The sequence below is a fragment of the Pseudorca crassidens genome, chromosome 16 (genome assembly GCF_039906515.1).
Source record: "Pseudorca crassidens isolate mPseCra1 chromosome 16, mPseCra1.hap1, whole genome shotgun sequence".
Classification (NCBI taxonomy): Eukaryota; Metazoa; Chordata; class Mammalia; order Artiodactyla; family Delphinidae; genus Pseudorca; species Pseudorca crassidens.
This window is the reverse complement of record NC_090311.1, coordinates 47,033,006-47,057,089: the sequence shown is the minus strand read 5'-3', so window position 1 is coordinate 47,057,089 and position 24,084 is coordinate 47,033,006. Positions and strand designations below refer to the sequence as shown.

Below are 24,084 nucleotides of genomic sequence, written 5' to 3'. Positions count from 1 at the left end.
GCGCGCCCGCTCCTCCAGCCCGGCGACCGGTCCCGCTGCTGCCCCCCACCCCGCCCGCCCGCCCTCCCCCTGGGCGCCCCGCGGCCCGCCGGCGCAGCGCTGTCCTCGCCCGCGCGTGGGGCCGGAGCCGAGCGCGCTGTCGGCCAGGAACGCCGCTTCCGCTCGGCTTCGCTGGGCGTCCGAACCCCCTCCCGCGGTACCTGGGGCGGCGGCGGGAGCGCAGCAGGCTGGCAGGCGGCAGGGCGACCGCGGGCAGGCGCGGCACCCGGAGAAGGCCCGCGCGGCCGGCATCAGGCCCATGGCGCGCCCGGGCGCGGCGGCGCGGCGGCGGCAGGAATGCCCGGCACGCGCGCAGGTAGCGTCTTGCCCGCCGCCCGCCCCAGGCCCGGACCCTGGAGCGAAGGAGGCAGGGCCTGGGCCCGGCGAGTTCCTGAAACGCTGCTCCTGGAGTCGGCCCCCGTGGCGCTCCCGGCTCAGACCTCTGACCCGCTTCTTCCTAACGCTCGGTGTTGCAAGCACCTGTAGGAATACTAGCAACTTCCAAGGATCCGCCCCTTCTTCCTGGTCAAGGGCTCGCTTTAGGAAATTCCTCTCCCCGCAGAATGGGAGGCAGGTGTTCCAAGTGGAGGCCAGGTGATTTCGGTTTGGGTCAAGCAGCGGGGTGAGTGCCTAGCCCAGTCTACAGCTGGGCTGCTGCCTGTGGAGCTGGCGTTCAGGGCTCCAATCCTCTGCCTTGCCGAGGGGCCAGCGCCCCAGTGCCACGGAGGGTGCTTAGGACTTAACACAAGCGTCTTGTGCAGCCCTGAGCTGTATGAGTATTAATGTCCCATTTTACAGATGAGGCAGCTGAAGCTCAGAGAGGTTTTGTAATTTTCCCAAGGTCACCCAACTAGTAAGTAACAGATCGTCAATTCAAACCTATATTATCTTTCTGCAAAGCCTGAGTTCTTCCCAGAGTAGGATTCTATCCCAGAGAAAAAAACCCACAATCCCACATTTCCAGAGGGTGCAAAGTGTGAGGACCGAGATGGGTGCACAGCTTCAGGCATTCACCAGGAGGGCAGGTGGACAGAGAAGCAAAGCTGGGGCCCTGCAATACCAGAAGAAGGGGTGGAGGTCCCCAGGGGTCTGTGGGCAGAATTCTGTAAGGGAAGGGCTTAGGGGAGCCCTGGGGCTGGAAGGGGTGGGAGCTCATCTGAAATCCAGTGTGTAGGGTAGGGTCACTTTTCTTGCTCTTACTAAGCAGGGCCTAGACCAGAATGAGGCAAGTGAATTTTGCACTTCAGGTGCAAGGTTAAAGGGGGTGCCAAAAATTTCAGTAATCAAGAGAAATATTTTTGCGATATTTAAAAAAATACAAATTAATGCCAAAAAATCCATGAGGAACAAAATATCAAAATTTTAAATAAAGACAGGATCCGACCCTGGACTTGCACAGACTTTGTGAGAGCCTCATTTGCCTCACCCTAATCCCACCCACAGATCCTGTCTTTAAAATTTTGATAGTCTGTTTATCATGGTTGTGGTGGGCTGAACAATGCCTCCCTCAAGACGTCCATGTCCTAATCCCTAGAACCTGTGACGTTGCTACCTTAACTAGCAAAAGGGATGTTGTAGATAGGATTGAGGACAAGAGGTTATACTAGATTATCTCAGTGGGCCTTAAAAAATGGAGGTAGAGGGAAATTTGACTACAGAAGAGGAGGCAACATTAGGAGGGAAGCAGAAACCCAAGAATGTGAGCAGCTTGTAGGAAGCGGAAGAGGCAAAGATCCATTCTCCCCTGGAGCTCTCAGAAGGAACCAGCCCTGACGCCATGATTTCAGTATCTTCAGTATCATAAAAATTCAGTTCTTCCGACTGCTGACTTTTAGAAGGGTGAGCAAATAAATCTGTGTTATTTTAAACTGAATTTGTGACAATTTGTTAAAGCTGCAATCGGAAACTAACATAATGGATTTTTTAGCATTAATTTTCATTCTAAAAAATTAAATATTCATCCTGATCACTGAGTTTTTTGGTGCTCCCTTAAATTTTATGCCCCAGGCCAGGGAGGCCCCCTAGTCCTGGTCCTGATGCTAGTGTGCGGGGTGGGCGCTGAAGTCCTCCCGAGTGCTGGGAACGTGGGGAGGGGCTCGGTGCTCTCCCCTCCCAGAGTTCAGGTACACGTGAAGGCGGGAGGGGTGGTTCATGGGGCCAGGGGGCCGTAAGTCAGGGAGTATCCTGCCCTCAACCTGCCGGAAAAGCCTGGAGCCCCCATGGCCCACAGTCCCCAAGGTCTGATCAGCTCTGCCCATGTTAAAGAGAAGGGTCCAAGGGCTCAGGGGAGGCACCTACTCCGGGGGAGGGGGGTCCTCCCAGGTAGGCAGAGGGCTCTGGCAACTGACTTGCTTTCTCTTTTCTGAGCCACGGTTTCCCCACCTGTATGGTCAGAGAGTTAGACTGGCCAATCTCTAGGGAATCCCTCCACCCAACCTCCTGCCCAGATTCCCCGGATGGATGGAGGTCTGCAGCTGCCCCCCATTTAGAAGCTCTGGACTCTGATGCGCACTGCCACAATGAACTCTAGGTTAAACCCTGGCCAGGTCAACACCCACGTCACCTTGTGGAGGTCTTTTTAATCCGTGGGGCCTGAGATGGGGGATGGGTATGCAAAGATAGTCATGAAACTTTCCTCTTGGGGTGGGCCAGGGAGCTGAGAGGCTGGGGATCTGTCCTCTCACACGAGCACCTGGTGACAGGTGACCTCTTGAGCTGGGGTGGCTCTCGTTCCTGGGCTGGGTCCAGGACCTCGGGGACTACCTCTGTCCTCAGTCTTGCCTCCCTCCCCCGTCCCCACACCACTCTTAAGACAACGCAGATCCAGAGACTATGGTGCCTGGCAACAGAGCACCCTTGGATGGGCTCACCCTGGAGGCAGGCTGCCCCTGCTCCCAACCCTGCTGTGTGCTGTTAGGCAAGTTGCTGAACCTCTCTGGGCCTCTCTGTCCCTCTCTACAATATAATTTTGATACAATGAACCACTGTCAAGAGTAGCAAATGGCAAGCATGAGACCCCTTCCTCTTTCCTCTGACTGATGTGGAGGACCAAGGCTGTCTGGGAAGAAACTGCGAGCCAGCGAACCCGACCATAGGACACCCCGAGGGCTCCCGGCATCCTTCTCTCCGGACCCGGCATCCAGCCCCAGGGCTCTGGGTTAGAATGCTGGCTTCCTGCTTACTTCTTGGGGACCTGGACAGATTACTTGAGCCTCTCTGCTGCCCAGTCTCCTCACCTGTAAACGGGGCTATAGCAGGACTGATTCCAAAGGGCTATTGTGAGGGTCAGCTGGGGTGCAGAGCCCCGCACGGGGGCACGCTGAACAAACAGCTGCCCTGGAGAGTGGCTACCTCAACCCAACTTCTCCCCTTGCGGCTGGGAGTCACCAGGACATCACGCAGTGCTGCTGGTACACACCTCCACTGGCCTCATCTTAGCAATGACCATGACAAACTCTTCCAGCCCTGGGATCTGAGCTCTTCTTAGCACACACGGAAAGCCAGGCAGGCCCAGCCGCAGGGGCATTTCCACCACAGCCGCTGGGAGGGAAGGCAGACTTAGCGAGCCAGCAAGGTGGGTCAAAGGCAGTTACTTGAGCAGTTAGCATCCTGAGTTTCACAGGAAGCAGTGGTGAGCAGCCCCCTATAAATCACCCCTGCTGGCTTGCCAGGCTCTCCCAAGATAAGGCAGCTGCTCCTCCACCCTGTTCTCCTGGGAAACGGCCCCGGGCTCCCCGGCCGCCTGTCAGTGGGGTCTGTGGCTGGGGGCTATTTCCCCTGTCCTGGGGATCCAAGCTCGAAGGCTCCTGGAGCACTTCAGGGGAGAAGCCTTGAGGGCTGCAGGGGAAGGAGGCCCAAGGGTGCTGTGTACTGACCCATATACTAAGAAGAGGACGGATCTGGCCTCTGTGAGCTTGGGGCTGGATGGGGTCCAAGGCCTGTAGCACCAATTTCTCCTCCACGTGGCATGTGGCCCCTCAGGGCCCACCAGAATGGGCCCAGGGTACCAGGATCAGACTCAAGTGCCCCTCCTGCCGGCTCAGTGACTGCAGCCCAGCCCAGGTCAGCGACAGTCCTATCCTTCCCCTTTTGGAAAGGCTGCCAGGAAAGACCCAGGCCCACTGGCCTGGTGGGTTAACATCCAGGGGAAATCGAAATAAGACTTTCTCTTCTTGAATCTCCCAGAAGGGCTGGGATCTGGAGTAAGTAGTGCTGGGGAGAAGTGGTCCACTTAAGATCTCAGGCTCCACCACTGCCAGCCTGGGCTGGGGTCAGTGACCTTTCATCCTGAATCTGACTGTGCCCTGAGGGCTTCCGTTTGGAGATGTCATTCCAGCAAATACTGGCCACAACCAGCTGGACTAACAAGGTTGCTTTGTGTATCTCCAAGTTGTCCTGAGGCTGGATTTTCTCCAGGTCAAGTGTCCTGCCCTGTGGCTTCTGGGAGCCGCATTCGTCCCCCTCTTTCCCCCATGATTTCTGAGGAACTTAGGACAGGACTGTCAGCTCTGAGGGGGCTCAGGGGAAAGTCTCCAGAGGCCTGTGAGAGCCACACACACATCAGGGTGGGGTCCGGCATGGGCAGCGAAGCTGTGATGGCCACTGCAAGGCTGCCGCCTGGCCCCTCGTGCCCCTCCCCAGCGAGGAGCTGTCACTCTGGGCAAGGACACCGTTCCCATACCAGGCTCCTGGCCCCAGGACTGTCACTCTGTGTTGCTGCCTGTAAGGTTGGGACAGTTGCTAGGCTTTGCTCATCGGTGCCACTGGGTAGGGGGGATAGTTAACATGCTACCAGTTACTGAGCGCTAACCCCGACCCCCAGACTCCTGCATCCAACTGCCCACTCAGGATGCCCACTGCTTTAATGACTAACAGGCATCTCAAACTCATACAAGCCCAAATAGAGCTGTGGTCTTGCTGCATTGTCCCAAACCTGCTCTAGGCCGTGTCTTCCTCACTCACCTAATGACAGTTCTTTCTGTCTGCTCGATCAGACCCCTGGGAGTCCACCTTCACTGCTCCCTTTCTCTCAAACCCACATCCAAGAGATCTTGTAGGTCCTACTTTCAAAACAGATTTGGAATCTGCTCACTTTCACCACCACCCAGCATAGTGTAAGCACCCTTGTCTCTCACCTGAATTACTGCAAACAGGTCCCCCGGCTTCCCCTTTTCCCGCTCTAGTCAGCAGTCAGAGCGGCCCTTTTAACTATCTATCAGATCACGTCCTTCCTCTGCCATCACGCTCCTTTGCATCTGGCCCTGTCCCTCACTCCCTCATCCCACCTGCCTCCGAGCTGGTTCAAGACCACCTCAGATGCTCTCTGTTTTTGCCCAAGCTGTTGCCTGGGTCTGTCACACTTCCACCTGACATCCTCCTGGCTCACTTTCTCACTTCTTCAAGACTTTGGGTGTCACTCTATCATTAGGCTCACCCTCACTACTGTATTTTAAATGGCTCTATTTTTTTTTTTTTTCTTTCAGTAGCACTCACCACCTTCTAACACAGCAGTTCTCGAAGTGTGGGCCCCAGACCAGCAGCATCGGTATCACCCGGGAACTTGTTAGAAACACAAATCCTAGTGAGTTGGAAACTCTGGGGGAGGATAAAACAGTCTCCCTTTTCTTCTGGGTGGTTCTGATGAGAACAATTGCTCTGTGCCATGAGATGTACGTTCCTGTTACTCTCTGTCTTGGGGAGTAGAATGGAAGCTCCGTCTGATCCCTCCTGTGTGCCCCGCCTGCACGTGGCAGACGTTCTGTGTTGAATGAATAGAACTATTTAGTTTTGAGAGTTCTGAGCACTTTGCATCCATTTTCTCTCTTAATTCTCATGACAATTCTGCAAAGAAGATATTCTTATTTCAATTTTACAAACAAGGACACAGAGAGGGTAAGTGGCATGCCCAGAGTCACACAGCAAGCAAGGGGCAGAGCCAGATCACACACAGACCGCAGCCTGATGCCAAAACCTGTGCTCACTCTGACTCCTCTAATACTTCAACACAACCGGCTCTGCTAATAAGCACCTTCCTATGCACATAAGAGGCAACTTCGAGGGCTTGCTGGCTCTCTCCAGATAACCAGGCAAGGCAAGGACTCACCCATGAGCACCCATCAGATGCCAGGCAGCCCTGCTATCGTGTGACTCCTTTCTCTCCCCTTTTCACAGAGAGCTGGCTAGGAGGTGCTGCCCAACAGGGCCTCCCCAGGGGCCGTGTTCCTAGAGTGGGGCATGGAAGTCCAGAGATCCACTGGGCAGTGGGGCCCTCTTCACAATATCAAGTCTTCTGATCCATGAACATGGGATGTCTTTCCATTTATTTAGGTCTTTAACTTCTTTCAAGAATGTATTGTCATTTTTACAGTATTAAGTTTTGTACTTCTTTTGTTAAATATATTGGTAAGTATTTTGTTCTTTTGGATGCTATTATAAATGAAGTTTTCTTAACTTCATTTTCAGTTTTCCCAGTGCTACTGTATAGAAATAAAATTGATTTGTGTAATTGACCTTGTATCTTGCAATCGCGCTGAATTTCTTTATTAGATCTAATAGATTTCTAGTAGATTTCTTAACACTGTCCATATACGAAATCATGTCATCTGCAGATAGATTACTTGTTTCTTCCTTCCCAATCTGGATGCATTTTATTTCATTTTCTTGCCTAATTGTTCTGGTTAGAATTGTTCTGGTTAGAATTGTTCTGGTGTTGAATAGAAGTGGTGAAAGGGAGAATCCTTGTCTTGTTCCTGAAAAGCATTCAGTCTTTTTCCATTAAGCGTGATGTTATCTGTGGGGTTTTTTTGTAGATGCCCTTGAGCAGGTTTAGAAAATTCCTTTCTATCTCTAGACTGTTGAATGTTTTTGTCATGAAATGGTGCTGGATTTTGTCAAATGCCTTTTCTCAGTTGATTGAGATGATCATGTGGTTTTTGTCATGTATTCTATTGATGTATCCCATTAATTAATTTTCAGATGTTAAACCACCCTTGCATTCCTGGGATTAATCTCATTTGGTCATGGTTATAATCCTTTTATATATTGCTGGATTCAATTTCTTTGTATTTTGTTGAGGAATTTCCCATCTATATCCACAAGAGATACTGGTGCTCCAGCGATTCCTCTCTCCCTCGCCTGTACCATCGTTGATGTTTTGTCTCCCAACTTAAAAAAATAAACAAAACTCTCTCTTCACCTGACTCCCTCCTCCAGCTACTGTCCCATTTCTCTTTTTCCCTTTACAGCAAACTTTTTGAAAGAGTTGGCTATGATCACACTCCAATTCCCCTCCTCCTATCCTTTTTCATACCCACTATTATCAGGCTTTACTCCCAGGACTCCACCAAAACCACCCTTGACAAGTCAACCATGGACTGTGCTCACCATCTGTTCTCTCCTGGTTGATCTATTGGCAGTGCACAGATACTTCTTTCTTAGATGCTCTCTTCACTCAGCCCAGGGAGCCCACTTGCTCCTGGCTCTCCTCATCCCCTGTGCTGGCTTCTCCTATGCTCCCTGACTTCCCACCTGGAAGCAGCTCAGGGCTCAGCCCTGGTCCTCTGCTGCCCCTCCACTAGCTCCATGGTGTCTCATCCAGCCTCATGGCTTCAAACCCCATCTATGTGTCAATAGCCCCCACATTCTCTCTCCAACCCAGTCTTCTCTCCTGGTCTCTAGACGTAAATGTCAAATTGCCTACGTGATACCTTAAGCTTGAGCCTCTAACATGTATCCCAGGATAAGCCCCAAAGTGAACTCTGCATCTTCCTTCCAAACAACTGCACTTCCTGTGTTCTTTCTCATCTCAGTTAACAGCTAATCCATCCTTCCAGTTGGCTTAGATCAAAACACCTTGGAATTACCCTTGACTTCTCTCACTCTCTTACACCTTTCACCCATTCCAGTAGGGGAAATACTATTGGTTCTACCTTCAAAATATATCAAGAACTCAATTATTCCTCATCACCCACGCCATCCTGAGCCAAGCCGCCATCACCTCTCACCTGCACGACTGTGTAACGAGCTCCTAACTGGTCTCCCTGTTTCTGTCCTTGCTTCTTTCATCCATTCTCAACACAGCAGCCAGAGGGATCCTGCTGGGACCTGAGTCAGGCTTGGCCACTGCTCTGTTCAAGACCTGCCAATGACACCACCTCGCTCAGAGGAAAATCCAGAGTCATCACCGTGACAAGGCCCTACTGATTTACCAGCCCTTACCTCCTCTCTCCCCCTTCACAGACTCTGCTCCAGCCACGCTGGCCTCCTTGCTGCTCTTCCAACCCCCGCCGTCTGCCTCCAAAACGCTCTGCCCAGATACATGCGTAACTCACCCCTTCGTCTCCTTTACTCAAATGTCACTAAACTCCAAGCCCCCATCACTCCCGCTTGCCCTCCCCACCTCATCTGCCTCCACTGCGCTCTCTACCATCTAACCTACACCAGGCTTACTTGCTTGCTGTCTGTCTCCTTTCTTGGAATGTACACCCCACGAGGGCAGGGACCTTGTCTGTCCCACTCACTGCTGTGTTACCGGCCCCCAGAACACATCCTCGAGTGAATGACTGACTGGTTGAATGAATGCCCAGACAAGAGGCACTCCATCAGGACCACCCCTGGGCAGGCCGTCGGCAGTGACCGGCTGCCCTGCCCCGCTGGCCGGCGTTTCCTCTGTGGGGTGCCCGGGCTCTCCCCTGACTGCAGCAGGCACGCTGCCCACTGGTGCCTGGCAGAGGTGGCCGCTCTCTGCCAGAACAAATGTGCTTGAAAGGACTCACGGGCTCCGTTATTAAACAGTGAAAGAAGGGCTGATCCTCTAAGCCTCCTTTCCAGGGGAACCCAGGCTAATAACAGCTTTGCCACGAAACCTGCAGAGGCGGATGGAGACCCCCTTCAAGTGCCAAACTTGCCCGGACATGTCTGCCACCGCTAACCCCTGGGATTTCTGCCTTTCCTCTATATTTCTGGTAGAAAGGAGATAAGCGCCTTTGATGGTGGTTCCTGTTTTCATTCTTGTGACTTCTTCGGCACACGGCACACAGCCTGAGAAGTCTGATAAACGCTGGGGAATGAGGGCCGGGGGAGGGGCAAATCTGGTTTCTATGTGGGATTCTGCAAATGGTTCCCATTTAGCAAGTACAGAGAGAGACAGACAGAGACAGACAGAGAGACAGAGAAAAACAGGCAGACAGGCACGTGTGTGGGTCAGGGAGCCAGCACACTGAGTACAGGTAGACCACATGTGACGTGACAGTGCCCTGGATGGGCTGGGACAAGACACAGCCTTTGGGGTCAGAACATGTGCCTCTGTTTCTCAGCTCTGCTCCTGACTAGCTGTGTCATCTTGGGCAAATTACTTAGCCTCTTTGACCTTAATTTCTCTCCTTTCTTTGTTTTATTTAGGTTTTGATTTTTTATGTAGTGAAATATGCAGACATTCAAAAAGTATTTAAAGCACCTATGCACAGAGATGCAGAGTATTATAAAATGAGCACCTGTGAAACCAGGCCTGCTATCCTGACCTTTATGGCATTCATTTCTTTGCTTTTCTTTATATTTTTGCTGCCTAATTATTTACCCATAAATAACATGGTTTCCTTCTGCCCTATTTCCGACTTTATGTAAATAGAATCACAGCATGTTCTTGGGCTGCCCTAGTCTCACGGTATGTTTTTAGGATTCATGCATGCTGTTGGGTAGAGCTGTAGTTCATTCATTCTCACTGCTGTAGAGTTTTCTGTTGTAAGAATGACTTGTGTTTATTTCTCCATTGTATTCTTGCTGAATACTTGGTGCTTTTTGTAACTCATTTAAAGAGTCTCTTGCTAGCCAAGACCACGGCAATGTTCTCCTTTCCCTGGTGCTCCGAGGTGCTACCTGTCATAAATCCAAGTCCAGAGGCATAGGTGTCTGGGCTCTATTCTGTGCCATTGGGTCACTTTCAACCACTTTGCACCAAAGGAAGCCCGTGGAGGCTGCAGAAGTTCCTGGGTGGGCTTGGGTTTCCCAGGCCATTAAATTGGGGCTGTGGGTCAAAGGTGCTGTGATCACCAGGGGGCAGGGAGGCCATGGCTAACAGTGGAGCCATTGAAGAAGCCCCCAAAGGTGAGCTTCTGCCCCTGCCTGGATGGTGCAGCAAACACTGTGAAACATGGAGAGAGAGGATGTCCACGGTTCATGTGGTCAGAACACAGCTGGCCCAAAGGCCCCTGTCTCCACAGTTAGCTGGGGGCTGGTGACCCCAGCCCAGCTGACATGGTGAACCTTTCTAAAAGCCCTTTTCAGGATGACTGCGCAGGGACACCGACCTACAGAGACAGCACCTGCACAGCTGGGCGGCGGCGTTCCTTTCTCCTGCGCCCCATGTCCAGACCATCAGCAAACCCTGCAGCCCCACCTTCAGAACACGTCTCAGCTGACCGCTCTCCACGGTCTCCTCCACTCCCACACGCGCCCAGGCCCCACACTCAGGTCCAACAACTGTCCCAGCCTGCTTCAGCCGCTCTTGTCTCTGTGACCCACCCGTCACACGGCAGCCAGATGACTCTTCTTATAAATATAAATCAAGTTGTGTCTGTCTCCTGCTCAGAGCCCTCCCTGGTGCCCCATCAATTTAGAACAAGATCTGGAAGCCCCACTATGTCCCCAAGGCCTCAGGTCCTCCATCCTCCTGTCCTCACTCCCTCAGACCCTCTGGCCTTCCTGAGGGTCCTCGTGTTTCCATGGCCCTTTCCCAACCCAGGGCGTTTGCACTCGCTGGTCCCTCTGCCTGCACGCTCTCCCCAGCATCCCCTGGATCTCCTGGTGACGTCATTAAGTTGGCTTAATGAACAACACCTGACACAGTGCCCCCTCCATCCTCCACTTGGCTCTACTTTGCTCCCTGCGTTTCTCCCTACTAGACGTCGCGAGTCACCTTTACTTGCCTATCGTTTGTGTCCCCCAGGACAATGGAGGGGGCGGGGAGGGCAGAAGCACCCTCTCTTTGGTTTCCCACTGAATTCTTAGCACCTGGAATACCACTCCATACATTTTAGGCACCCAATAAAAGTGTAGAATAAAGGAGCAGGTGAGTAAACGGCAACCTTTGTCTTCAGGTCAGGGACAGAGAGCCATGCAGGGGCCACAAGCCGCATCAGAGGGAAGGACACGGTACCTCGCCCTCCGATATGACCCTGAGTGTCCACTTCTGGCCTAAGTGTAGACCACCCATACACACCCAGCATGCAGCAGGGTCTGGACACAGGGAGGCAAGGACACACAAGCCCCAGGGCTATCCAGTCGGAGGAGGGCATGTTTTTGAAAAGTGGTCCAAATCTCCCCTGCGAGGACCTGCTTAGTCCACCGAGGGGTGACCCCTGAGGGCCAGCAGAAGAGGACGACACTGCCTGTCTGCAGTAGGAAGCGTGGGACTCAGCCAGCGCTACCTGAGCGAGAGGGATCTTGCAGGCTCAGAGCAGGGCGGAGGGGCGTGATTACCTGGAGGCAAGGGTTCTAGAGGGTGAGCATGCGCGCTACGGGCCGTACCTCCGCCGAACGGGGCCCAGATGACCCGGCGGATGGCCTGCACCCAGTCCTCCATGTCCCGCTGGGAGCTGGCCATGAGCAGGAGCGCCTCGGGGTTGGCCGGCACCTTCTCCCGCTCCCCGGCACCACCTGCAAGACAGGGAGAACAGGCTTACTGCAGGGACCCCGGAGGACACGGGGGGCCTCCCCCGTAGGGCTCTCTCCAGTCCCGACCACAGCTGGCTTTCATTCCCTGGGGTGTGAGAAGGTCGTCTCTCCAAAAACCACTCAGCAACAGCTGTGCTTTTTGGTTCTATACTGGCAGGCCACCCCCTTCCCACATCCCACGTCACACATCTGGCTTTGGGGCCCTCTTGGGTTTCTTCTTCTCCCTTTGTCTTCTTTGTTATTTCTCCACAGCATTAAAATCATCCTGGGGTACTCGTAGGAAAAAGCATGCAGATGTGACACCAGCTCAGAGAAGTTTGGATGCCAGAGGAGCTTCGCTATGTATTTTATTTAAATCAACTTCACACATCTGAAATGCACAGCTAAATGTCACTATGTGCTGTATGTCACCTATGTCACTATAAGCTAACCGGGCTTATCTGCTGGTGGGGTGAGTCGCAGAGATCCGTGTTCCCAAGGGGCTGGGATGACAGGAGAACTGTGAGACCCAGGCTGACCCTTGCTGGGGCCTGCAGCCCAGTGACAGAGACCAGACAGGAGTTAAGTGCTTACTGAGCTCTTGGTACCTGCCTTCCAGTGAACTAGAGCGGTGCCTGATTCTTCCAGTTGACAAAGCTGACAGACTCGCCTGCCCTCCTAGGATTCTTTCATCTTCACAATGCCTCTGAGCGAGGTACTATTACTATCTGCATTTGACAGACAAGGAAACTGAAGCACAGAGTGATTAAGGAACTTGTCTGAATTCACACAGCTAATACGTGGCAGAGCCAGGGATTCAAAGTCCCCAGCTCTGGGCTGGGGCTGGGACCCCACCCCCTGCTCCCCCCATTCCCCATAAACGAGGCAACCTGCTGGGGTCAGGCTGACAGTGGTCACAGCAAGGCCGCTGAGGACTAGGGAAACCGAGGGGACGGCTCTGAGGGCTGGAGCACGGCATGAGGTGCATCCTTGCTGGGGGAGTGCCACAAGTGAGGCCTGGAAGCTGGGTAGTGGGAAAGCAGGCTGGAGGGGCCCACAGGGCCCAAAGCTCAGGAGAGTGGTGCGCCAGGGTCCTAGGATGCCTTTTGAGACCCGCAATATACACACACTAGCCCAGCTCCTTTGGGCCCAGGCAGCAACTGGGCAGCAGCACTGCAGCGGTGGAGAGGTGGAGAGGAAGGGAGCTTGAGACAGCAGAGCCTGAAGCCCAAGAGACAGTGCAGGCCGATGGAAAACAAAGACTGTACCCACAGCTGGGGCAGCTGCATGGTCATTCACGGGGCAAGGGCGCCGCCACTGAGAAGGGGACAGCGGCTCTGCATCTTTAGGGTCCCACTCAACGTGGACCATGAGGCCTGGGGTGGCCGAGTGTCCCATGTGGGGAAGGGAAGCCAGGTGTTGCCAGGAAGCTTTTCCATGTATGCTTTTCTGGAAAAACATCTCCAGATGACTCAGAAGAAAGGGACCTGGAGATGGATGGCTCTAAGAATTTGTTGTGGTTACTTGTTTGTCCTAAATGAATACTCAGGTTTGTATCTAACTGGAATTTCTCATTTTTTTCAATTCTTTTTCCTAAAGAGGGCCACCCACGTCACAGAAGCTTCATTTATGAAACCTGGATCCACCTTGCCCAGAGGATGACAGATGCTCTCATGTCCAGCTGTCTCATGCCCCCGCCCAGGGTCCTGCTCTAAGCCTGTGTGTTTAACTTTTCAAGTACTTTTCATGTATGTATGTTTATTTATGTATATTTGTATATATGTATACTTAACTTTTTGAGAAACTGCCACAAACTGTTCTCCAAAGTGATTGCACCACTTAATGTTGCCACCAGCAGTGTATGAGGGTTCCAGTTCTTCCAGTTCCTCACCAACACTTGGTATGGCCGGTCTCTTTACTTTTAGCCATTCTAATGGGTGTGTAGGAGTAGAGCACTGTGTTTGAATTTGCATTTTCCAAATGACTAATGATGCTGCACATCTCCTTACGTATTTAATTGCCATCCATGTGCCTTCTTTGGTGAAATATCTGTTGAAATCTTTTGTCCATTTTTAAAGGAGGTTGCTCATTTTTCATTATTGAGTTTTGAGAGTTCTTTACATCTTCTGGATACAAGTTCTTTATCAGATATATGCTGTGCAAATATCTCTCCCAGTCTGTGTGTTTTCTTTTCATTCTGTGAACAGTGCGTTTCCAAGAGCAGAAGTTTTTAACTTGGATGAAGCTCAACTTAGCAAATTTTCTGGTTTTGTATCTAAACAATCTTTGCTTAACCCAGGTCATAAGTTTTCTCCTAGATTTTCTTCTAGAAGTTTCATGGTTTTAGGGTTTACATTTAGGTCTATGAGTTAGTTTTTGTATATGACGCAAGTTTTGGATTGGAGTTCATCCTTTTATACATGGAGGTCCAGTTGTTCCAGCACCATTTGTTGAACAGACGATCCTTTCCCCACTGACTTGCCAGTGCACCTACACAGGTGATCGTGCTATCTGCGAATAAAGACAGTTTTACTTCTTCCTTTCCAATCTGGGTGCCTTTTATTTCTGATTCTTGTCAAATCGCGCTGACTAGAGCCTCAAATAGGATGTTGAATAGAAGTGGTGAGAGTGGACATCCTTATCTTGTTCTTGATCTTATAGCAAAAGCATTCAACTTTTCGCCATTAAGTATATCTATTGTAGGTTTTTTGTTGATGTCCTTTCTCAGGTTGAGGAAGTTCTCCTCTATTTCCAGTTTGCTGAGAGTTTGTTTCTTTGTGTGTGTTTTTTTGCGGTACGCGGGCCTCTCACTGTTGTGGCCTCTCCCGTTGCGGAGCACAGGCTCCGGACGCGCAGGCTCAGTGGCCATGGCTCACGGGCCCAGCCGCTTGGCGGCATGTGGGATCTTCCCGGACCGGGGCATGAACCCGCATCCCCTGCATCGGCAGGCGGACTCTCAACCACTGCGCCACCAGGGAAGCCCGAGAGTTTTTTTTTAATCAGAAATGGATATTGGGGTTTTGTCAAATGCTTTTTTCTGTATCTATTGAGAGATCACATTTTTTTTTTAGTTTGCTATTATGATGAATCACACTGACAGATTTTCAAATGTTAAACTAGCTTTTCATTCCTGAAATTCCAATTGGTCATGATGTATTATCCTTTTTATTATTGTTGGGTTCAATTTACTAAAATTTTGTTTAGAATTTTTCATCTATATTCATGAAGGATATTGGTATGCCATTTTCTTTTCTTATGTCTTTGTCTGATTTTGGTATCAGGGTAATGCTGGCCTCACAGAATAAGCTGGTAAGTATTCCCTCTGTTTCAATATTTTTGGAAGAGTTTGTGTAGAGTTACTTTTTTTTTTTTTTAATATTTGATAGAATTCACCAATGAAGCCACCTAGACCTGGACTTTTCCTTGTGGGAAGGTTTTTTAATAAATTAAATTTCTATAACATATACACCTATTTCTTCTTGAGTGAGCTTTGTAGTGTGTGTCTTGCAAGGAATTTGTCTGTTTCATCTAAGTTGTTGTTTCTATTGACAAAAAGTTGCTCATAATATTTCCCTTATTATCCTTTTAGTATTTGGTAGTGATGTCACCTCACTCATTTATATTATTGGCGATTTGTGTCTTTTCTTTTTTCCCCTGATCAGTCCTGCTAGAGGCTTACTGATTTTATTAATCTCAAAAAAGAGCTTTTTGTTTTACTGACTTTGTCTTTTTCTTTGTTTTTCTGATTAGCAAACTTTTAAAGGGCTAGATAGTGAATATGTTAGGTTTTCGGGCCATATGGTCTCTGCCAAAACTACCTACTCTGCTGTTGTAGCTAGAAAGCAGCCATAGACAGTACGTAAGTGAAAGAGCAGGGCTGTGTCTGTGCAAAAATTTGTCTACAAAAAGAGGGAGCCAGCCCACAGGTGGTAGTTTGCCAACTTGTATCTCATTAATTTACACTCTGGTCTTTATTATTTCTCTTCATCTGTTTACTCTCTGTTTAATTTGGTCTCATTTTTCTAGTTTCTTACAGTGTTTAGTGCTATAGTTTCCCCCCTAAGTACTGCTTTAGAGGCATGTACAACCCTTGTATATTGTTTTTTCGTTTTTATTCAGCTCAAAATGTCTTACCCTTTGGATTTCTTCTTTGACCTATGGGTTATTTAGAAATGTGTTATTTCCAAGTTTGGGGGATTTTCCAGAAATCTATTATTGATTTCTAATTTAATTCCATTGTTTTCAGAGAAGATATGTTGTATGATTCGAATCCTTTTAAATTTATTAAGACTTGTCTTGGGATTAGAATACGGTCTATCTTGCTAAGCATTCTGTTTGCACTGAGAAAAATTACTCTGCTGTGGTTGGGTGGAGTGTTCTATAAATTAGGTCTAGTTGTTGACAGTTTTCTTTTTTTTAAATTTTCCATATTCTTACTGACTTCCTGTCTACTTGTTCTTACAGATTTTGTTTCTAAGATTTATTTGGTGGGTCCAGAGTTCTCAGTATAGAGCTAATAACTCCCCACTGCTGAGAGAAAACCCTTCTGTGTATGCTATGCAATGCCCCAGGAGTCCAATGGAAATAGGCACTATTTCCTGCCCTGTGTCAGAGTGGTCAGTGTTGCCTCTAACCCTTTCCAGTGGTTCTTTCCTCAGCCTCAGGTAATGTCCTCATGTGCATGTGGTGATGAGCTCCCAAGGGGGTTTTCTCTTTGAGTAGCACTTTCCTCCTTGGTATTCTATCCTGAAAACTCAAGATGCTTTGGTCTCCCCAGCTGTCTCTTTAACTCGTGGAGTCCACTGGACTCCACCTGGGTTTCCCCTTCCTGCATCACGCCTGAAAACTTTCTCAAGCCAGTAAGCTAGGGCATGTGTAGGGCTTGCCTCATTTGTTTCCCATCTCTTGCTGGGGTGAGGGTGGGGTGTCACAGTCCTTCACTGCCTAATGTCTAGTACCTTGAAAAACATTGTTTCATATTATTTGTGCTTTTTTGGGTGGGGGTTGTTTTAGGTGGGATAGTACATCGGTCCACCGATCTTATCCAGAAGGGAAAGTCCTGCAACCGCTTCTAAGGGCCCACTATACGTAAACCACTATGCAAGACAGTTAACACACACAGTCACATTTAATCCTCATAAACACCGTGGGAAGGAGTGCTACTGACTCCATTTTACAGATGAAGAAACTGAGGCTCAGAGAAGTTAAACATTTAGCTCACAAACAAACAAATGGAGGGGCCAGGACTTAAACCCAGGTTTTTTCAACTATAAACTCGTTCTTTTTGCAGTAGAAAACCTCCTCTATGTTAGTGGAGGGGAATGCAAGGAAGATAAAATAGATAGGTCATCAAAGCCAACATTGGGATTTTCTATAGCATTCAATTGTGTACGCTTACCTTGTCCTCTGTTACTTAGGAAAGATTAGTATTAGCTTTAGTTAAGGAAAAAAAAATTCTAACAGCAAACATTTCAGGAAGAAATGCATCATGAAGGATGAGGGCCTCTTGTTACTGTTTCTGGATTTTCCCTTTTCTTGTGTTTCCACCTATCCTACCACATACCCCTTTGTTTGAGGCCCTCCTGAACAGTGCTGAGAGCCAGACCCGGGTGAATGCTCAGATCCGCCAGGTGGAGCGCAGGGACTTAACTTCCCCCAAATGCCAGGCACACAGGTGTAAGGTGAGAATGTCTACCTTTTTGGGAGAATGAAATGAGCTAGTCCCTTAGCTTAGCACCTTGCAACTAACAAGCACTCTCTAAATGTTCACGTTTATTATCACACTCAGTTAAATCCAGTATGGAGCAGAGTTTCTCCACCTCAGCACTAATGACGTTTTGGGCCAGATAATTCCACACTAGGGTGGCAGCGGCTGACCTGTGCACAGCAGGGCGTTTAGCAGCACCCCTGGCCTCTACCCACGGGATGCCGGTAGCAGCCTCTCCCTCCCTCTCAGGTCTGACAATCAAAAATGTCTCCACATGTTGCCAAATGTTCCTTGGGGGGCAAAGCTGCTCCCAGTTGAGAAGCATTGATAAAGAGCAATAAGATCTTTACTTCCTATGAGTCTAAATGACTTTATGATTCTACCGGTGTGGGACATCCCACAGGCACAACATGGCTTGTCTGCATATCATCACTACCTCACCCATCACACCAGCTTCCTCTTGTGCTCCTATCTTAGTGCTGGGCAACCAGGTGCCCAAAGCAGAAAGTTTGGAGTCACTAGGCCTTTTCCCTCCCCTTGTCCCCATACTGACCCATAATGTCCCCTGGTGAGCTCATCCAGTCTGAGAGCTTTAACTGCCGTCCCTATGCAGATGACTTCCAGGTTCACTGCTCCCTGCCCTCCAGACCCCTCTGTGCCCTCACCCAACAGCTCCACTGAGATGTCTCCAGCCATCTCCCACTTACCAGCTACAAAATCCATCTCCAGATCTGCCACCCCTTCCCTTCTCGAGTGAGGGCAACTCCACCTTCTAGTTACTCAAGTGGAAACCAGACACATCCTCAGCTCCACTCTGTCTCATATCCATTCCTATCAGCAAATTCTACTGGCTCTTCCTTCAAAACATATTCAAAATCTGACCATGTTTCACTGGCCCACCTGGTCCGAGCCACCTTCATTTCTCCTCTGGCTTACTGGCATGGTCTCTAGGCTCCCTACCTTGCCCCCCACTGCCTGTTCTCAATATGGCAGCACAGTGACACAGTTAAGCCCCAAACTAGCTCACGAACCTCTGCTCAAAATCCCGCAGTGGCCCCCCTCTCAGCAAAGTCCGTGCGGTGATCTTCCAGGCCTCCTGACCCCTTGCCGGCTACTCCTCTGGCCTCACTGCTGCTCTCTGCCTTGCTCTTTGTCATTCCGCAGACAGCTGGGCACGCCTCTGCCCCAGGGTCTTTGCACTTGCTTCTCCTTTGCTCTTGTTCTTGCTTGGAAAGCCATTCTTCCAGACACTGCCATGACATGCTCCCTTACCTCCTTCAGGTCTTCCCTCAAGTATCACCTTCTTTGGGAATCCTTCCTGACCACCCTTATTGAAACCTCAATCCACATCACCCACTGCAACCTGGGCCCCTTCCCTGCCTTAATCTTTCCATAGCACTTATAACAATCCAGTACACATATTTTATGTGTTTATATGACATGATTATTTACACTATTTTCAGCCTGCCCCCATTCTGTCTGTTTTATAAGCAACTCCAGCACACTGAGCAGTGCCTGGCATGGGGAGGGCGTGCACGGAATCTGTGATGAATGGAAGAATAGCGATAGCAGAACCAAGGTGACTGGCACACACAGAGCACCCACTCTGAGGCAGACATGATGTTAACAAGCTGATGGGAAGTGCTGTCATTATTCCCATTTAAAGGAAAGGAAAGGTAACTGAAGTCCAGAGATGTTTAGAAACATGTCCACGCAGTAAGAGCAGTGAACTAGGACTCCAGGCAGCCTGATTCCTAACCTTGACCCCACTCTGTGCTCACTACTTCAGCCTGTGGCTTGTTTAAGGGGACCGGCCCCTACATGACCCAGCCAGGTCCCAGCCCAGCTTTTCTTCTTCCCAGCTGGGCTTTATTCCCCTCTGGGCTCCTGGATTTAAGAACTTGCTTTTGAGTTCCTCTTCCCACCAATCCAAGGGATTCGGGGGAGAGGAGGTGACTCCAAAATGCAGCAGATCCTGGCAAGGGCTCCAGGACAAAAACTCCTACCTTTCAACTTTTCTGTATAAGAGTTTTCATAATGAAAGGAAAAAAGAATAAGTGATATCTGTGAAACCACTTTGTAAACCACTATAGCCCATGGAACTTCTTCTATGACATTCAGGTCAAAAAGTTGTCATTCTGATGTAATTAATCAAATGATACCTAATAAGCCCAGGATTTATGGAAAATGTTCAAAAATCAAAAGAAACCACTATTTAAAGGTGACAGCAGCTGCAATGTATGATGTGTCACAGGGCCCACCATCATTCTACAGGCTGCCCAGGGGAGCAGGGAGCTCCAGGGAGGCCTCCAACACCTGGATTTCCAGGGGTGAAGGCCAAGCATGGGGATGCAGCTGTCCAGAGCAGTGTAATCCAATGAAAATACAATGCAAGCCACATGGATAATTTCAAATGTTTTAGTAGCTACATTAAAAAAGTAAAATGGGGCTTCCCTGGTGGCGCAGTGGTTGGGAGTCCGTCTGCCGATGCAGGGGACACGGGTTCGTGCCCCGGTCCGGGAAGATCCCACATGCCGCGAAGCGGCTGGGCCCGTGAGCCATGGCCGCTGAGCCTGCGCGTCCGGAGCCTGTGCTCCGCAACGGGAGAGGCCGCAGCAGTGAGAGGCCCGCGTACCGCAAAAAAAAAAAAAAGTTAAATGAAGCCGGTGAACTTATGTTAAATGATATATTTTGTTTATCCCAATACATCCAAAATAGTGTCATTCATTTCAACACATAGTCAGAAACTATTGAGATATTATATTTATATCCTTTTTGTACTAAGTCTTCAAAATCTAGGGTGTAGTCTGTACTAAGAATATGTCTGGACTGGCCACACTTCAAGTGCTCAGTTGCCATATGTAGCTGTTGGCTGCAGGACTGGACAGCTTTCAGACAGCCCAGGCTAGCGCTGGAGGGGAAGGGGAGAGCCCACTATCCCCAGACATCCAGAGACTGTGTGTGTGTGTGTGTGTGTGTGTGTGTGTGTGTGTGTCTGTGTGTGTGTGTGTGTGTGTGTGTGTGTGTGTGTGTGTGTCTGTGTGTGTGTGTGTGTGTGTGTGTGTGTGTCCAGCTCTGGGCAATGCCTAGTTGCCGGCTGGGCTTTTCTGCAGTGTCTCCAAGGTTGGCCTTCCCCGTGCATGCCTGCCACGCTGCACTGGGCTGAACTTGAGCAGAGGCCCGAGCTTCCCACGTACCCCTGTTGACTCTTCTTCACTCAACTTCTTTTGCTTGGAGCCACCGAATGCCACTTGCCCTTTGAGGGTTAACCATCCCCCAGTCTGGTGTCCCTGCAGCCTGCTCTTGACCCTGGCTGTTCACTTACCCCTGGGCAGCTGCCTGCTCCTCTTCAGATGCCTGGCAGGGCAGAAAGGCATGGTGCAAGAACTGGCGGGGCTCTGGTGGCAGGAGGGGCAGCCAAGCTCACTCAGGCCAGGGACAGATGCCAGGCAGACGAGGTGCTGGCGGCTCCGGGTTGCAGCCGCCTCCTGGCTGCCTGTGCGCTCTGCCCGTGGGCTGGGGACCAGACACGTTTTGTCTCTCCTGGGGAACTTCTGTACTTCTCAGTGCCCCAAAGCCGGGACTGACCTGGGTGGGGCGGGGCGAGGAGGAACAGCGGGTTCCTGCGGGGCCCTCCAGCTGGTGCTGGGGCTGGTGCATGGCCTGCCTGGGTTTCCTACAGTGGAAATCCCAAGGCAGGTCCCAAGCGCCTGCCACCTTGCACACTCCCTCCCCTATATTCTACCGAGAGCACGGGGCTGGACTCCCAGCGCCACCAGCTTTGTGCCTCTGGGTCCTCCTCTCCAAGAGGAGCCTACCTCACCTGGTTGGTGGAGATTAAATGAATACATGGGAGAAGGTTGATAAAATGTAAGGGCTTACTGGCCACATAATGTTTCTACATTTCCATTTCTTCATCAGCAAAATAACTGGACCTAACTTGTGAGATTCTGGTGAGGACTGAATGAGACAAGGAAGCCAGGAGCTGGACACGACGCCTGCACATGCTTCCTAAGTGCTGTCATACCCTCTGTAACCATCACCATGCCTGTGTTACGACAGGGCAGCTGGAGCTCCCAGTGGCCCAGGGCCACCTGGATGGGAAATGGCACAGCAGGATTTGGATTTAGCAGTTTGGGATTCTTTTCATTAAATCAGCTCCACCCTTATGGTGTATCCCTGATCCCAGAGACAAAGAGCCTGAGACAGCCCCCTTGCCCAGCCTGGTTGCTTCTCCTACATCACTCAGTCCTCCCAGGGCACAGTGTCAAAAGCCTGGACCACAGGCAGCCCTGAAGATACCATCCTAAAGGGTTGAGGCAGGCAGCAGGCACCAGACTCTGGTGAGAGAGCACAGGGAGCGAGGCTGCGCTTGTGTTGATGCCACCTGTTTATCTGCCCATCCCGCCCGTACATCTATCCATCGGTCCATCAGTCCACCCATCCCTTCAACAAGGAAAAGCAGTCACCTAAGAGCAAAGCACATCCACCTCCTTGGAGGGCCTAATGTTCCTGGAATAAAAATCCAACTCTGATGTGACGCTGGGCGTCCAGGTCCCCTGATCACATCTCCTCCTACTTATCCACCCTTAATGCCATCAGCCATCCTGGGTCCCTTTCTCTTCCTCAAGCTCACCCTCTTCCAACTAGAATCTCTGCACTTTCAGGTTCTTGGAATGTTGTTCCCCCAGCTCCTTGCAGAGCTGGCCCCCTCTCACCTTCAGACCTGGCACCCTCACACCTTCAGACCTTACCTCAAACATCACTTAGAGAAAACTTCCCTGGGTGAGAACATTTGTCAAGTAACTGCCCCTCCTGCCCAATGACTCTCCCACTCTGTTCTCTATAGAATATAGCACAGCGGAAAATTACCTTGTTTATTTGTATATTTGTTTATTGTGTCTCTGCTAAAGGCATGTAAGTTTCATGAAAGCAGACCTTGCCTCCCTTGGCCTCCTGGAATCCCCAGGGACTAGTCCAGTGCCTGGAAAGGGACAGGAGTTCAGTGATTGGTAGTGGTCACTGTGGGGACACATGGGGGGCTCTGTGCAAGTGACAGGCAATCTCTCTTAATAAAACACTCAAGTTTTATTGGGTGTTTACCACATGCTTGGTACCGTTTTAAGAGCTTTGCATATCTCAGCTCCATATCCTCAGGACAACCCTATAAGGTGATACGATTATGATACCCATTCTACAGATGTGAAAACAGAGGCTGGGGGAGGCTGAGTAATTTGGCTGAGGTCACACGACTAATTACAGTGGCGCTTCCCAACTGGTCAGCAAGGGGAAATTACTTGCCAACTGGTCTCCTAAAGTGCTGGCCACTCACAACCTGTCTTGGATCTGAACCCAGGCAGTCTGGCTGTAGTCTGTCCTCCTGGCTCCATCCCTGTGCTGGGCAGCCTCCAAGGTGGCCCCCAGTGAACCCTGCTTCCTAGTACTGTATTCACACTCTTAGACAATCACCCCCTTGCATGTGGTCTGGACCTAGTATCTTATTAAAATAGAACAGGGCAAAAAGGGACAGGATGTCATCTGTGTGCCCTCCACTGCCACAGCCCTCAGCCGGGAATGTGAGGAGGCTGACGACCCCCCTCTGCATTTCTGGATGGCTTTTTTATTGTCATAAATGCAGAGAGAGAAAGGAGAGAAGGGAAGGGGGAGGGGAGAGTAAAGGGGGCGCTGGGCAGTCACCTGACACGGGGACTCTAAGAAAGTATGGGAAGGCTTGTCTTGCGGCCTACATGTGTGCCACAAAATACCTCTGAGCACGTAGGGAAAGAAGGCACCCCAGGGAAAAGGATACGGAAGAGGACTGCTGGAAACACAGGAACGAAGCCCAGGTCGTCCGGCATCTGCAGTCCACCTGCCCTGCCTGTCAGATGCTCCTGCCAAGGGAACTAAATCACAGTGCATTCCTGTTCTCATGGTGACTGCAGGGCCCAGAGTCTCATAAATACTCACCCTCCCCACCCTGCTCCATCCCCAGCACAGCACTGCAGTAGGTGCCCCAGCTCTGTCACCGTCTGTCACTGGGGAGGCGAGATGGCCCGGGAGCTGGGAGACCTGGAGGGCAGAACGTCAGGAGGGGAGGCGACGGGCTGAGAGAAACAGAGACTTCAGGTCCCTATGGTTCCTTTAGGGCTCTCTGGAGTCTGTCCCTTAGGGTTGCTGTACTGTGCCTGGAGGAAAAAGGATGTAAACCCCAGGGCAGGTCCTCAACCTGCGCAAAGCTTCACGCACATAATATCTACCTGGGCCCCTGGGGCTCTGTTTTCTGAGAAGCAAGACAGGATCTGGTAAAGAAGGGAGAAAGCTCACTCAAGCAGGACCGGACAAGCAGAGACCCCTGTCCCGGCACAGACTGCACCCCACGTCACTACACTGGGGCACGTGAAAACCTTATGTTGGCCTCTCTCTTCCTGGGGCTGAGCTGGCTGAAAAGACTTCTTTTGTCTCAAATAGTGAAACTCCTGAACAGTGTCCTGGGTGCCCGGCTGTCTGCAGTGCCCCTAGATATTCCACATTAACAGCCTCACTGGCCCCCTCCCCCAGGGCCAGAGCCGTCAAGGAAATTGCTGACACCTTGAAAAAGTGCACCCATCTCCCCCAGTCTCGGGCAGAGAGTTAGAGTCCTCTCCCCCAAGCAGTCAGCACGCAGTGCACTCCCTGTAGCCTCCCCATGG

General features: G+C 50.6%; 1 protein-coding gene across 6 annotated transcripts in view; it reads right to left on the bottom strand.

Moving 5' to 3' along the window:
• The window catches only part of ARHGAP22 (Rho GTPase activating protein 22), a 207,443-nt gene that overhangs the window by 35,501 nt on the left and 147,858 nt on the right, over positions 1–24,084 (bottom strand). For 3 of the 6 annotated variants that reach the window (XM_067710255.1, XM_067710250.1, XM_067710251.1), the window contains one exon: positions 11,515–11,691. The exons of 1 other annotated variant lie outside the window; for it this stretch is intronic. In XM_067710255.1, coding sequence (XP_067566356.1) covers positions 11,515–11,691 — 177 coding nt within the window. Of the gene's footprint in view, positions 1–200; positions 304–11,514; positions 11,692–24,084 lie in introns of those variants that run through there. 2 more of the 6 variants (XM_067710252.1, XM_067710254.1) reach the window with 2 other exon arrangements.